The sequence below is a fragment of the Lampris incognitus genome, chromosome 4 (genome assembly GCF_029633865.1).
Source record: "Lampris incognitus isolate fLamInc1 chromosome 4, fLamInc1.hap2, whole genome shotgun sequence".
Taxonomy (NCBI): Eukaryota; Metazoa; Chordata; class Actinopteri; order Lampriformes; family Lampridae; genus Lampris; species Lampris incognitus.
Genome location: NC_079214.1, coordinates 66,139,635 through 66,156,025, shown reverse-complemented (window position 1 = coordinate 66,156,025; position 16,391 = coordinate 66,139,635). Strand labels below are relative to the sequence as shown.

General features: G+C 42.4%; 1 protein-coding gene across 1 annotated transcript in view; it reads left to right on the top strand.

The window, feature by feature from the left end:
- Positions 1-16,391, top strand: part of plekhg4 (pleckstrin homology domain containing, family G (with RhoGef domain) member 4) — a 92,247-nt gene that overhangs the window by 28,498 nt on the left and 47,358 nt on the right. Inside the window, exons 12-15 of the mRNA XM_056279406.1 lie at positions 6,621-6,719; positions 7,596-7,792; positions 10,281-10,419; positions 14,475-14,597. Of these exons, the coding sequence (XP_056135381.1) occupies positions 6,621-6,719; positions 7,596-7,792; positions 10,281-10,419; positions 14,475-14,597 (558 nt within the window). The remainder of the gene's footprint in view (positions 1-6,620; positions 6,720-7,595; positions 7,793-10,280; positions 10,420-14,474; positions 14,598-16,391) is intronic.

Sequence of the window (16,391 nt, the reverse complement as noted above, 5' to 3'; positions counted from 1 at the left end):
AAACTAGGCGCACTCGTCCAAGCCTTGTTGCCTAGCGATAGTTTAGACAACTGCTGCTAGTTGATGAACTCCACATCTTGGACTTTCTGTGTGTGAGATCCAGGTTTAGATCTTTTCTGACAGGCATCTTATGGCTCCATAGGCAGGCTCACAGCTGGAAGTGTGTTTTTGCATTGTTGTCTAAAATTCACCCGGGACAAACGCACATTCCCACCAACCTCCTACATCATATGCTACCAATGAAAGCAAATAGAAAGATAGCTGACCTTGAAGAGGATGTTCCATGGCTTTCTGATGAACTCCATAAGGACTCCCTCTTGACCAGCTTCATGGACGTGGCTTCTGGTCAGTCCACACAGATTGCCACTCTTAAGTGCAACCTCTCCACCCAGCTGACGTTCCTGTGCCTTTGACGTGTCTTGATGGGAGCCCTTCTGAGAAAATGGCGCCTGTCAACACTGCAGCTACCCTGCTGGCGGCTAGCAATGTTCAAGTGGCTGGCTGTGCTACTGTGAAGCCAAAACAACGGCCCTCATTCCAGGTAATGACCTCCTCTTCCTGTCATAAGATGCTGAAAGAGGCCGTGATTATATGCTCTCAAAGTGGTCTGTGCCCCAAGCCGGCAGAGGAATCCATTCTCAGAGCTGTTGTCACTGCCTCATCACAACACTTGTTTGCTCAGACGCCACATCCCCAATCGACGATTTCAGCACACAGTGAGGATCATATACTCTTCTGCTATGAGAACCCATAGCCAACATCTCTTCGCCCCCCCCCCCCCCAGCCACATTTATAGTTGGGGATTCCATAATCAGGAACATCCATTTTCTCAATGCAGCCACTCACTGTTTCTCTGGAACCACTATCCTTGATATCCCGAATAAACTCCTGGTGTTGATCCGCTCAGTCCCGTCCTCCACCATGGTCACAATGTCCTGGTGAAACCTTTCACCATGTTTGTCACTGGCTGCACCAAGATCAGCAGGGACGAAGTCCAAGTGTGAATGCAGAAAATTGTCCCTAGGCGTGTGTGTGTGTGTGTGTGTGTGTGTGTGTGTGTGTGTGTGTGTGTGTGTGTGTGTGCATGCGTGTGCGTGCCCTGTGTGATGGCCTGGCGGCCTGTCCAGGGTGTCTCCCTGCCTGCTGCCCAATGACTGCTGGGATAGGCTCCCCGCAACCCTGAGAGCAGGATAAGCAGTTTGGATAATGGATGGATGTTGCACTTCATGGTTTTGTGCTTTAAGCATGTTGTCAAGCAGCTCAGTTTAGTTTAGTGCTCTGTAGTTGCCAAGAAAATTCCCAACAACATCCTTAAATGGCTTCCATGCTATTTTCTCTGGCCCCACATGCAGATCTTCTAACTCCCTGTCATTGATGAACTGTCTGATCTGTGGACCAACAAAAATGCCTTCCTTAATCTTGGCATCAGTTATTCTTGGAAACGTCTGTCTCAAATAGCGAAATCCATTTTCTTTGTTCACTACTTTCACAAATTTTTTTCATCAATCCGAGTTTTATACGAAAAGGAGGCAGAAATGTCTGTTGGGTCGACAAGTGGTTTATGTACCACACTTTTCTGCCCTGGAATGAAATGCTTACGAAGGGGCCAGTTCTTTTTATTGTAATATGACTCTTTAGCATGGCTGTCCTATTCACAAAGAAAAATACAGTACTTTGTATATCTGAGCTGCATTCCTAGTAGCAGTGCCATTAATTTTAGATCACCACAGATGTTCCAGTCGTAATTGTTGTACTTTGTGTGTTTCAACAACAGTTCCATGTTATTGTAGGTTTCGTTCATGTGTGCTGCATAGCCAATGGGCACTGAAGGGTGGACACTGCCATTGTGTAACAGGACAGCTTTCAGGCTTAACTTTGATGAATCTATAAAAAGACGCCATTGTTGTGGGTCATGCACACAACCCAAAGCCATGAACAATCCATCGATGTCAGTGCAGAAACAGAGGTTGTCAACCTGTGTAAAGAAGTTTGTCAAATGTTCTTGACGGTTCCGAAAGATACACATTTTTGTACCTGGTGACAGCAAACTCCATCCTTGCAATCTTGAACCAAGTAGTTCTGCTTTAGCTTTTGACAAATCTAAGCCCCTGACCAGGTCATTTAATTCTGGTTGTGTTATCAGATGAGGATAACCTGGCATAAAGGGTTCAACATCTGGATCAGTGTCGTTTTCCACATCTGGTTCATGCGTTGTGGCATCTTCATCTGCGTCATCTAGGCTCCATGTCTCTGGTGGCTTCGGTACTGGCAAATTGTCATCTTGTGGCACTGGTCTCACGGCTGAAGGCAGATTGGGGTATTCAATAGATTTCTTATTTTTAGTAGAGAAGCCAGGTGCATTGGTCAGACAGAAGTAAAAGTCCGTTACGTGATCCTTCTGTACTTGCCATATCATTGGGACTGCAAATGGCATTGACTCCCGAGTACCTCTGAGCCAAGTTCTCAGGTTGACTGCACATGTTGCACAACAAATGTGAGGAGCCCAGGGTTTCTCTTGTGGCATTGTCACACTGGCCAAAAAGCTCGCTAACATCCGCCTTTGGTCAATGTAACATTCACCACCAAAGGCGGATGTTAGCAGGGTTTTTTGGCCAATGTGAAAGGGGTATTAGTCACCAATTTTACATCTGAAGTAGAGCTCATAGGCTTTCTTAATAAGTGTAGTCATGGTGTGTCTTTGAGCCTTAAGCGTATACTCGCCACAGATGTAACAGAATGTATCGAAGCTGTTGCAGCATTGACGATACATTTCTGCTGTATTAAATCTTCCTGAAGACAGTAAATCCTGTTGTTAAGTATACTCACTATGCTATTGCCTGAAGAACATGTGCATCAACATGTGTCCAAACAGCATCTGTAAATGTGAGCAGCTTTTATAGCCTGTCTGCCAGCATGTAATTTGACTAAGCATGCCCACTGGGCATGTCTTAGGCATGCCTAAGACAACATTTGCATAGCAACTACACTGAGTGCATGTCCAGGCATGCTTGGACTGACCAAAACAGTTTGCTTTGTGGGCAATATACTAGTAGACCTAAATATGACGAGACATCACAAAAATAGATTATATCTACAAAATGGTATGTGATAGAAAAATGTTATGGTGATTTTCATGATCAGCAGCCCAAAATCCATAAAATACACCCAAAAATGTTCAGCAAGCAAAATCTTCATTGTCCAGTGAAACTACGGCGACAATGGAAGGTCAACAAATCCGAATTAGCACATAACACCCTTAAAAACCAAATGTTAATTTACCAGAATGCAGTTAAGGATGCGAGACCAGTGTACTTCTCTGAACTTACATCAAGAAATACCCACAATCCTAAAGTTCTCTTTAGGGTGAGTGATTCTGTTATTAATGGTCCCTCCACTTCTCTTTTTGAACCTGATGTTGAGTCGTCCAAAAAATTTCTCGCTCATTTTCTAAACAAGGTGGAGAATATCAGGTCCCAACTCCAGCTAGGCTCTTGCATTGGCTCCATTCCCCATGTTAATACTGCCTTTTTTACTCAAGTTTCAACCAGTTACAATTTCAACGTTAGCAAGTACTGTCTCCAATATGCATTGTAGACATCATTACCACTAAGCTGCTGAAGGAGGTATTTTCAACAATCAGCCCCATTATTCTAAAATTCTGAATAATTCTCTGGCCTCCGGTTCTTTTCCGGACAGTTTTAAGCATGCTATTGTTCACCCATTGCTGAAGAAACCCAATTTAGATCCCCTGTCCTTAAGTCCAATCCCCGAATTGTCCTTTCTATCTAAGGATCTGGAGAGAGCAATTTCTTCTCAATTTCTTTCTTTTATGAACACTAATAGTGTTTTTAACAGTTTCCAGTCTGGTTTTAGAGTACTTCATAGAACCAAGACAGCTCTCCCACAGATCCTAGCACCCTAGCAAAACTCACAACTTGCCTCTCTGACATTAACTCTTCGATGTTTAAAAATGTTATCAAATTTAATGGTGATAGGTCTGAGGTCATTCTGTTTGGTCCCAAAAATTCCATCAGCCCTTTTGTTACTACTCTTGGTGGTCTGTCAGGTAGTTTTAAGAAGACTGCTAGGAATATTGAGGTGATATTTGATGCTAACCTTGGTTTTGATAATAATCAAATCAGACATGTTGTTCAGTCATGCTTTCTTCAGCTCAAGCTAATCTCCAAAATTAGGTCATTTTTATCAATTACCAATCTGCAAAAAGTTGTACATGCTTTTATCTATTCTTGGCTTGACTATTGTAATGCACTTTATTCTAGTATCAGCAAGGGCTCCCTTGTCCATCTGCAGTTGGTACAAAACGCCGCTGCTCAGCTCATTACCGGGACAAAGAGGCATGACTATATCACTCCTGTGCTTGCCTCCCTACTCTGGCTTCCTGTTATATTTCGAATTGATTTAAAAAATTATTGCTCACTTTTAAGGCTTTAAATGATCTTGCCGCTATATACATTTCTGATTTACTGACCTGGTGTATGCCCTCTCGACCATTAAAACCCGCAGATTGAGCCCTGCTGGTTATTCCCAGGTCTTGGTTTGTTACTAAGGGTGATCGGGCTTTTGCTGTTAGAGCCCCCACACTATGGAACACTCTTCCTGTCAAACTAAGACAAACCAACTCTAGCTTCTTTTAAATCTCGTCTTAAAACTTTTATTTTTATGAAAGCTTTTACAAATCTTTGATATTTGTTTTTATTTATTTTTTACTGTTTTTATTTTTACTCTTAGTTATTTTGGTCTCACTCTTATTTGATCCTTCTCTGGTTTTGTTTCTTTGTAAAGCACTTTGTAACATTCTTTTAGAAAAGAGATGTATAAATAAAGTTATTATTATCATTATTATTATTATTTCTTACACGTTTCCCATTTTACATCCTGTAGAGCCGGGTCCAGACTATGGACCTGAGGCACTATAGGGCAGATGTCACTTGATTGACAGTACTCGTCGTAATATGTGGGCTGTTCCGAGTAGGGCGATCTTCTGGACTGCATGGATGTTGATGTTTCCTGGGATATGGTTGGTGAACTTTTCCATTCCCTTCTTCATGAGTCCTAGAGCTCCGATGACCACTGGTGTTGTTTCGGTCTTCATACCCCACATCCTGTGGATTTCAGTCTCCAGGTCTTTGTACTTGGTCAGCTTCTCTGTGACTTTCACTGAGGTGTTTTTTTCGGAAGGTATTGCCGTGTCGATGAGCATGCACCTTTTGTGCTTCCTGTCCTTGATAGTGATGTCGGGCTTGTTGGCTTTTATCTCTCTGTCAGTGTGGATGGGCGTGTCCCAGAGGATGATGACATCATTGTTCTCGGTGACCGTTTTTGGCTGATGTTCATACCACTTCTCAGTCGTCTTGATCTTATATTATTATTATTATAATTATTATTATATGAAGGCAGCAAAGATGGCAAGACCTATGTGATGTAGGTGACAGGCTTGGCATCCACCATGTTAGACAAATAGAATATGAGGAGAGTAGAAAGGCGACACCCTGGGGTTAGCCAACTAAACTCTGGGTAGACTTGTGAGAAGCTGGGATGAGATGTTATTCTCAACACCGACAGCCTTCAGTCTAACCCACACCACCATCACTTTGCTCCACATCTACACCCATTTATATCTTTTGTACATTGACACCATCATTCTTCTACATCTGCATACCTTTATTTCATTTATACATGGACACCACCATCCCTGTCCTCTACGGCTATGCCCCTTTATATCCTTCATACACGGACACCTCCGTCACTGTCCTCTACATCTACAACCCTTTATATGCTTTATACATGGACACCCCCATCCCTGTCCTCTACATCTACACCCCTTTATATCCTTTATACATGAACACCACCATCACTGTCCTCTACATCTAAACCCCTTTATATCTTTTATACATGAACACCACCATCACTGTCCTCTACAACTACACCCCTTTATATCCTTTATACATGAACACCACCATCACTGTCCTCTACATCTACACCCCTTTATATCCTTTATACATGAACACCTTCATCACTGTCATCTACAACTACACCCCTTTTTTAACCTTTTTTTTTCAATGTGAGTAGACACAGATGGACTAAAACTGGGTGTTTAATTACTCTTTAAAAATGTAAGGTAATTTGAGAACAGTGTATGATTTAATGTAAGTGTCAGCTATTGTCGACCTTGCCGGACCTGTCTCATCTTGCTTGTGCACGAGGTCGTTCCCCAGAGGTCAGGGCAGAGGAGTATTTGGTAGGTGAAATATTCTATTAGGCTTGGATTAAAATCTGGATTCCTTGTAATCAGTTCAGTTTGTAGTCTGCGTGTCCGTGCCTGGTTTTTTTTTCTCTTTAAGTATAAAATTTCTCAGTCTGCTTGTTCAACTAAGCATCAAAACACTGGGCAAAACATTTGACTATGAAAAGAGTCAGTAGCTGCAGACCTGGTTGACATGCAGACAGGAATCACGAAATTGGTCGATTGTTTTTTTGTAGTTGTGTAGTCAGTAAGTCAGTCAGTCACTAAGCGAGTTGTGTAGTTAGTAAGTCAGTCAGTCACTAAGCGAGTTGTGTAGTTAGTTAGCTAGTGTTATGTTTTTCTCTTCATCCCTCAGAGAGTCGAGCAGTTGACCAATCAGTGTCAAGATGTTGTCAGCCTTCTACAGAGGACCATCAACATCCTGGAGACAAGCCCCCTGCCATCAAGCTCCGAGGTAACACACACACACACACACACACACACACACTCTCTCTCTCTCTCTCTCTTTCTCTCTCCCTCAGACATGCTGAAATACAACATAAACTGACATACAGCTCCTTATTGAATGTTTTTACTAGCAGACCAATAACCTGATCATAAACTGGTGAGGGTCTCTCTCCGACTTTGAGACAGTGCTGATGTGCCTTTACCTAGTTATCTAGTTTACCTAGTTATCTAGTTACCTAGTCATCTATTTTACCTAGTTACTAGTTTACCTAGGTACCATGACTGGGATTAAATGTGAACTCGGGGTGGTCATGAACTTGTTAACAGCACCTAGATGTGGTGTTGTAAACTGAACCATGTAAGTTTATTGTTATTCATTGCGTTCACCTAACTCCTTGGTAGTGCCAGAGATTTTAAGAGTAAACAAGTGAACAATTTTATATTCAACTTTGTTGTACAGGTAAAGAAGAGAAAAGACATGACAGGGGAGAAACAAGACCTCACTTTACAGTTTTCATATAAGATCAGAAGTCATCATCAGCAAAATTCTGCCCTTTGTCTCTTTTTCTCGCCGTCATCTCGCTCGCTCTCTCTCTCTCGCCCCCCCCCCTTAACTGTCTCTGTCTTGGTTGTCCCTCTTGTTGTCTTGCTCTATTGTCTCTCCCTGTCTTTTGTTTCTCTCTCTGTCTGTCTCTTTCTCTCTCTCTCTCCCCGTCTGTCTTCTCTATCTCTGCCCCCCCTCCCCGTCTGTCTTCTGTCTCTGTCTCTTCCCCTCTTTCTAGCTCTCCATCCTCTGTCAACCATCCTCAGTCATCCTCTGTCTCTGTCGTCTATCTCTGTTGTATCTGTGTTTCCACGTCTCTCTCATTGTCTCTATGTCAAGACTCTGGGTCTATGGTCAGACAAGAATGAATTTGTTTCTCTGTGTCAGGAAGCCCAAGACCTGTTGACTCACTACAGAGGTCTAATGCAAAGTGTCCTGGAAGACAGCCGACTGGTCGTATTGCAGCTAGAGGGCGGAGCCTCACTCTCATGTCTTCGCAAAGAGGAGAGTAGTGTTACCCTCACTGAAGATTACAGGTAACACAACATACATACATACATACATATACACACACACACACACACACACACACACACACACACACATACACATGTGTACAAACACACTTATATACACTCACCGGCCACCTTATTAGGCACACCTGTCCAACTGCTCGTTAACGCAAATTTCTAATCAGCCAATCACATGGCAGCAACTCAATGCATTTCGGCATGTAGACATGGTCAAGACGATCTGCTGCAGTTCAAACCGAGCATCAGAATGGGGAAGAAAGGTGATTTAAGTGACTTTGAACGTGGCATGGTTGTTGGTGCCAGACGGGCTGGTCTGAGTATTTCAGAAACTGCTGATCTACTGGGATTTTCCCGCACAACCATCTCTAGGGTTTACAGAGAATGGTCCGAAAAAGAGAAAATATCCAGTGAGCGGCAGTTCTGTGGGCGAAAATGCCTTGTTGATGCCAGAGGTCAGAGGAGAATGGCCAGACTGGTTCGAGCTGATAGAAAGGCAACAGTAACTCAAATAACCACTCATTACAACCGAGGTATGCAGAAGAGCATCTCTGAACGCACAACACGTCGAACCTTGAGGCAGATGGCCTACAGCAGCAGAAGACCACACCGGGTGCCACTCCTGTCAGCTAAGAACAGGAAACTGAGGCTACAATTCGCACAGGCTCACCAAAATTGGACAATAGAAGATTAGAAAAAGGTTGCCTGGTCTGATGAGTCTCGATTTCTGCTGCGACATTCGGATGGTAGGGTCAGAATTTGGTGTCAACAACATGAAAGCATGGATCCATCCTGCCTTGTATCAACGGTTCAGGCTGGTGGTGGTGGTGTAATGGTGTGGGGGATATTTTCTTGGCACACTTTGGGCCCCTTAGTACCAATTGAGCATCGTGTCAACGCCACAGCCTACCTGAGTATTGTTGCTGACCATGTCCATCCCTTTATGACCACAGTGTTCCCATCTTCTGATGGCTACTTCCAGCAGGATAACGCGCCATGTCATAAAGCTCGAATCATCTCAGACTGGTTTCTTGAACATGACAATGAGTTCACTGTACTCAAATGGCCTCCACAGTCACCAGATCTCAATCCAATAGAGCACCTTTGGGATGTGGTGGACCGGGAGATTCGCATCATGGATGTGCAGCCGACAAATCTGCAGCAACTGCGTGATGCTATCATGTCAGTATGGACCAAACTCTCTCAGGAATGTTTCCAGTACCTTGTTGAATCTATGCCACGAAGGATTAAGGCAGTTCTGAAGGCAAAAGGGGGTCCAACCCGGTACTAGCAAGGTGTACCTAATAAATTGGCTAGTGAGTGTCTATACACATATATACACACATACACACACATACATACATACACACATACACCGACACATGCACGCACGCACGCACGCACGCACACACACACACATAGTATATATATATATATATATATATATATATATATATATATATATATATATATATATATATATATATATGCGGGTGCTCCGGTTTCCTCCCACAGTCCAAAGACATGTAGGTCAGGTGAATTGGCCATACCAAATTGTCCCTTGGTGTGAATGTGTCTGTCGGCGCTGTGATGGCCTGGTGGCCTGTCCAGGGTGTCTCCCCGCCTGCCGCCCAATGACTGCTTGGATAGGCTCCAGCATCCTGCAACCCCAATTGGGATAAGCGGCTTGGATAATGGATGGAGCACACACACACAAGGAGGTCATACCACATACCATGGAGTGTTCAGATGTCTGCCCCTAGACAGATCACACAAGGTGTGTCTCAAGTCTCAGGGCTTGACCCCATTCCTTTTTGCACTCTACTACGCCTCATGTCCCAGTCATTCATTTCTATTCACAGCCTTTTCTATCATTACTATGCCAATGATATCCAAGTGTACCTTTCTCTACGACCGGGTGATACTGAGTTGTTAGCGAGGGCTTCTGCTTGTCTTACTGACATATCTGCTTGGATGACGGGATGGAACTTCGGCTCCGAGTTACAAATGCAATGATGTCTAAATGATTTCATGATTAATATTGTGGCTCAGGCTCTTTAGACTCCTCTCATATTAATCTGAGCCTATCAGTGCCAAAACATGAGCTCTTTTAGTGGACATTATTTGTTAAAGGATTACATTACAGCTCGGTGTGCAGCATTCAGCGGACACTACCATGCTCAATACTGAACTAATCTAAAAGATGCTGCTATCCATCACTTGGTTTGACTGCGGAGGATGGCAAAACAAGGTTTAGGTTAAAAAATGCTATGGTTTTCCCATGCCACGGCATGGGAAAACATGCTAGACGACCGATTTACGGCCACTGGACAGACCTTTATTAAGCCCTGAAATCTGAGACAATTATGACATGCAAACTCAGTTATAAATTTGAACTCGTTAATTTTGGTTCCAAGTATTGACCAGAACGATGGGGGACTTGAACTGGTCTTAAGCCCTTTGTTTTTTTCTGTTTCTCTGTGGTGTCTTGCAGAGAGTCAGTGGAAGCTGTGTCCAGTCTGTATGAGCTTGTGGATGAATCGGTCCACAAACTAGTTAAGCTGTCTAACTCACGGATGCGCCAGCTTGAATTCATCATGGAGTTCAGGAGCCTTGAACAGGGCTTCAAAAAGGTCAGAACTCAGACAATCAGGTCCTCCACATAACAGTTGGTACCTAATAATATTGGCTGCTAGAGTAGACTAATTGTGAAATAAACCCATGGATTTTATTATTTCACTTCATTCTACTTTTTTGTCATGAAAAAGATTTAGAGCATTGTTGATCTGTTAACTGCTATTGGAAATGGGCTGCATTTATAAAGATCTTTACAATAAACACCTCACACATGCACTCATACACCAATTGCAGCGTCGACCATGCAAGGTAACAACTTGCTCATCAGGAGCAGGTAGGTGTTAGGTGTCTTGCTCAGGGAAGTCTGGACATTTTTTACCACGAGGAGCCTAGGATCAAACCAGCAGACCTCCAGTTACCAGATGACCTGCTCTACCTTCTGAGCTACTGCGGCCCCAATACATACAGTCAAGTCAGCAATACATATAGTCAAGTTGTTTGTAGAGCCCAAAATCACAAAATAGTCCCAAAAGGCTTTACAATCCGTGCAGTATATGACACCTCCTCTCCTTAGACCCTCGACTTGTATGAAGAAAAAAAACTCCACGAGAAAAACCTCATGAGGAAGAAAGACAGAAACCTCAGGAAGAGCAGCAGAGGACGGATCCCTCTTCTAAAACAGAAGGACACGCGATAGGAGTAGAATGCACAGAGTAACAGAATTATAGTGTACCATCACATATTACACACAGCGAGGTTATGTAGAGTACACACAGTTACTATGTAGGTTATAGCAAAGCCAGTTTAAATGTATTGGGTAGTAAGAATTGTAAGGAGAGAGTGCAACGTATACGGGGCAAGTCTGTGATCATCCAAAACAACATAGGGCAACATCACAGGTGTAGTCAAGAGCCAGCAGGACCCCGGGCCACAAAACCAGCTCCACTTAATGGAGCCCTGGAGAATAGACTTTACACAAGAAGCAGACGCCAACACAGTAGTGTTCATCCAGAGAGAGAGAGAAGAAGAGAGGCGTGATGAGAGTGATGCAGATTAGCAAACAAATCATGCAAAAGCAATTAGAAACAAGAACTAGAGGAGTGCAGATCCCCGCCAGGCGTAGCTCCCCTTCGCTGGTGCTCAGACTTGGTGACAAACCACCCTTTGTTTCACCTACTGGAAGAAGGGGCCCTTATTAATTAAAATACCTCAGATGTGTTTAACCATCGTGGTTTTCATGATATAAAATGAATGAAGGCAAATGACTTTCATTCATTATGAACCAGTAAAACAACAGTAAGAAAACATAGCTCAACCATAGAAAGTATTTTATTGTAGCTGCTGAGATGATTTATGGCTTTGACTGTGATTAATCCCACTCTTGAAATTGTATTATTGAGGCACACTTTTAACGTGGGAGTCTATGGCACTTTCACATCTTATTGCCCTCATGATGTCAGTTACACAAATGGCGAGGTGAATAAGACAAATTATTTCAGGTTCATCCAGTGTTCCTCCGGTTTTTCCTGTGCTGAGATTAGCAACAATGATTTGCTGACTTGTGAAATGTGATCAATGTCTGATTTACTTTCAACCCTGATACCCGAACACAATGCTATGACGCCGTCACTGCCCGATCTGAGTCAGCTGTGCACATGTGTGCAGGGACAGAGGACAGCACCGGCTGAGCGAGCTAGAGAGTGAATGAAAAAAGGGAGCGATGCTAGTGAGAACAAACGTTTTCCGAAGGTTTTTAATCACCGCAACCATGAGAGGTTCTTCATCATACAGTCATAACTGTGCACAGAGGATGTTAGGCTGATACACAAACGATAGCTTACATCACCAGGATGATAGGACTCTGATCAAGGAAGAACAGGATGCAGTGGAAACAGGTTCCTAGAGCCCCAAATCATCTCAAACAGTCCAAAGAAGAAGAATCCTTGCCCTGAAAAAGAGGGAGAGAGAGAGGCATACAATATGGTCACGCCGGTGTTCACGGCTGTAAGAGATACAAACACAAGGTGATCGAATGCTGCAGTGATTTCAGAAAAGTTTCGGGATGTTCTCGTCCGTAGGACAAGACCAAGAGATTACTGCTAAGAGCTACAGTCATAAATATACTGGGACCGAGACCCTCCCAAAAGAAGATAATGGTGACAAGGCTAAGAGGGACGTCTTATTAAAAAGTAGTAGTAGTGGTAGTAGTAGTAGTAGAGAGCCTAGTATTGGTGTAATATGATAAACATTTTTAGAGTTTAATACCCAAACAGCAGAATTTAGAACAAACTGAAGGGTTGTAGTTAAAGCGTGTGGCAAATCGGAAAAAAAGCACATTGCTGTAATCTAATCTGGAAGCCAGGGACAGAACAGACTGAATTTTAGCAGTATTTCGTAGGTGGAAAAAAGATCTTGGGGATTTTTCTAATGTGAAATTCCAAAGATAAAAATAAAAAGATAACAGCAAGATCTTTGGCTGTTAAACTTTGAGGAGGTCACAGTTGTCAAGAGATACTGTTAATTGATAGGTAGGGCCAGTAACCAGCATCTCAGCCTTTTCAGAATTAAGTAGTAAGAAGATCGGTGATGGATGAAGATAGAGCCAATTTATAAATATCTATATTTATATATCTATATCTATAGCTATATATATATGTGTGTGTGTGTGTGTGTTTATATATTATGTATATATAATGTGTGTGTGTGTGTGTATGTATGTACACTACCGTTCAAAAGTTTGGGATCACCCAAACAATTTCGTGTTTTCCATGAAAAGTCACACTTATTCACCACCATATGTTGTGAAATGAATAGAAAATAGAGTCAAGACATTGACAAGGTTAGAAATAATGATTTGTATTTGAAATAAGATTTTTTTTACATCAAACTTTGCTTTCGTCAAAGAATCCTCCATTTGCAGCAATTACAGCATTGCAGACCTTTGGCATTCTAGTTGTTAATTTGTTGAGGTAATCTGGAGAAATTGCACCCCACGCTTCCAGAAGCAGCTCCCACAAGTTGGATTGGTTGGATGGGCACTTCTTTGAGCAGATTGAGTTTCTGGAGCATCACATTTGTGGGGTCAATTAAACGCTCAAAATGGCCAGAAAAAGAGAACTTTCATCTGAAACTCGACAGTCTATTCTTGTTCTTAGAAATGAAGGCTATTCCATGCGAGAAATTGCTAAGAAATTGAAGATTTCCTACACCGGTGTGTACTACTCCCTTCAGAGGACAGCACAAACAGGCTCTAACAGGTACTATTTAATGAAGATGCCAGTTGGGGACCTGTGAGGCGTCTGTTTCTCAAACTAGAGACTCTAATGTACTTATCTTCTTGCTCAGTTGTGCAACGCAGCCTCCCACTTCTTTTTCTACTCTGGTTAGAGCCTGTTTGTGCTGTCCTCTGAAGGGAGTAGTACACACCGGTGTAGGAAATCTTCAATTTCTTAGCAATTTCTCGCATGGAATAGCCTTCATTTCTAAGAACAAGAATAGACTGTCGAGTTTCAGATGAAAGTTCTCTTTTTCTGGCCATTTTGAGCGTTTAATTGACCCCACAAATGTGATGCTCCAGAAACTCAATCTGCTCAAAGAAGTGCCCATCCAACCAATCCAACTTGTGGGAGCTGCTTCTGGAAGCGTGGGGTGCAATTTCTCCAGATTACCTCAACAAATTAACAGCTAGAATGCCAAAGGTCTGCAATGCTGTAATTGCTGCAAATGGAGGATTCTTTGACGAAAGCAAAGTTTGATGTAAAAAAAATCTTATTTCAAATACAAATCATTATTTCTAACCTTGTCAATGTCTTGACTCTATTTTCTATTCATTTCACAACATATGGTGGTGAATAAGTGTGACTTTTCATGGAAAACACGAAATTGTTTGGGTGATCCCAAACTTTTGAACGGTAGTGTGTATATATATATATATATATATATATATATATATATATATATATATATATATATATATAGTGTGTGTGTGTGTGTGTGTGTGTATATAATGTGTGTGTGTGTGTGTGTGTGTGTTTATGTTGTAATATATATAAATGTATTGTAAATGTATGTGTAACGGTAAATTGGGGTGTGTTTGTGTATGTTGGTCCAGGTGAGACACTGGGTGGAGTGTGTGGGGGAAAGCAAGCTGAGAAGTCTTGGACAGGAGGAGAATTCTCTGGAACAGCTGATCAGCAAACAACAGGATTTCAAAGACTTCTATGGCATGGCATATGTACGGGATACACACACACACACACACACACACACACACACACACACACACACACACACACACACACACACACACACACACACACACACACGTGAACATATATATTTATATATGTATGTATCAGAATCAACTTTATTGGCCAAGTGTGCTTATGTATACAGAGAATTTGATTCCAGTTTACAGTAATTTCTAGTGCTTGTATATATAGCACTCAAAAGCAAAAAGAAAAGCAACAAAATGAAAAACAAAAGAAATAAATAAGAGTAATAGATAGAATACAGGAGGTAAGTATGTATGCACTACAAGGTATGTCACAACTGTACAGAGTGTTGTTATGGCTGAATAATGTATAACATATATATATATATATATATATATATATATATATATATATATATATACACACACACACACACACACACACACACACACACACACACACACACACACACACACACACTGGCCACTTTATTAGGTACACCTTGCTAGTACCGGGTTGGACCCCCTTTTGCCTTCAGAACTGCCTTAATCCTTCGTGGCATAGATTCAACAAGGTACTGGAAACATTCCTCAGAGAGTTTGGTCCATATTGACATGATAGCATCACGCAGTTGCTGCAGATTTGTCGGCTGCACATCCATGATGCGAATCTCCCGGTCCACCACATCCCAAAGGTGCTCTATTGGATTGAGATCTGGTGACTGTGGAGGCCATTTGAGTACATTGAACTCATTGTCATGTTCAAGAAACCAGTCTGAGATGATTCGAGCTTTATGACATGGCGTGTTATCCTGCTGGAAGTAGCCATCAGAAGATGGGAAAACTGTGGTCATAAAGGGATGGACATGGTCAGCAACAATACTCAGGTAGGCTGTGGCGTTGACACGATGCTCAATTGGTACTAAGGGGCCCAAAGTATGCCAAGAAAATATCCCCCACACCATTACACCACCACCACCAGCCTGAACTGTTGATACAAGGCAGGATGGATCCATGCTTTCATGTTGTTGACGCCAAATTCTGATCCTACCATCCGAATGTCGCAGCAGAAATGGAGACTCATCAGACCAGGCAACGTTTTTCCAATCTTCTATTGTCCAATTTTGGTGAGCCTGTGCGAATTGTAGCCTCAGTTTCCTGTTCTTAGCTGACAGGAGTGGCACCCGGTGTGGTCTTCTGCTGCTGTAGCCCATCTGCCTCAAGGTTCGACGTGTTGTGCGTTCAGAGATGCTCTTCTGCATGCCTCGGTTGTAATGAGTGGTTATTTGAGTTACTGTTGCCTTTCTGTCAGCTCGAACCAGTCTGGCCATTCTCCTCTGACCTCTGGCATCAACAAGGCATTTTCGCCCACAGAACTGCCGCTCACTGGATATTTTCTCTTTTTCGGACCATTCTCTGTAAACCCTAGAGATGGTTGTGCGTGAAAATCCCAGTAGATCAGCAGTTTCTGAAATACTCAGACCAGCCCGTCTGGCACCAACAACCATGCCACGTTCAAAGTCACTTAAATCACCTTTCTTCCCCATTCTGATGCTCGGTTTGAACTGCAGCAGATCGTCTTGCCCATGTCTACATGCCTAAATGCATTGAGTTGCTGCCATGTGATTGGCTGATTAGAAATTTGCGTTAACGAGCAGTTGGACAGGTGTACCTAATAAAGTGGCCAGTGAGTGTATATATATATATATATATACTAATATGTCATATACTAATAATATATGCTATATATGTATCGTTTTATGTTATATAATTTTATACTATATTATATACTTGTTATAATAATAATCATAAGCA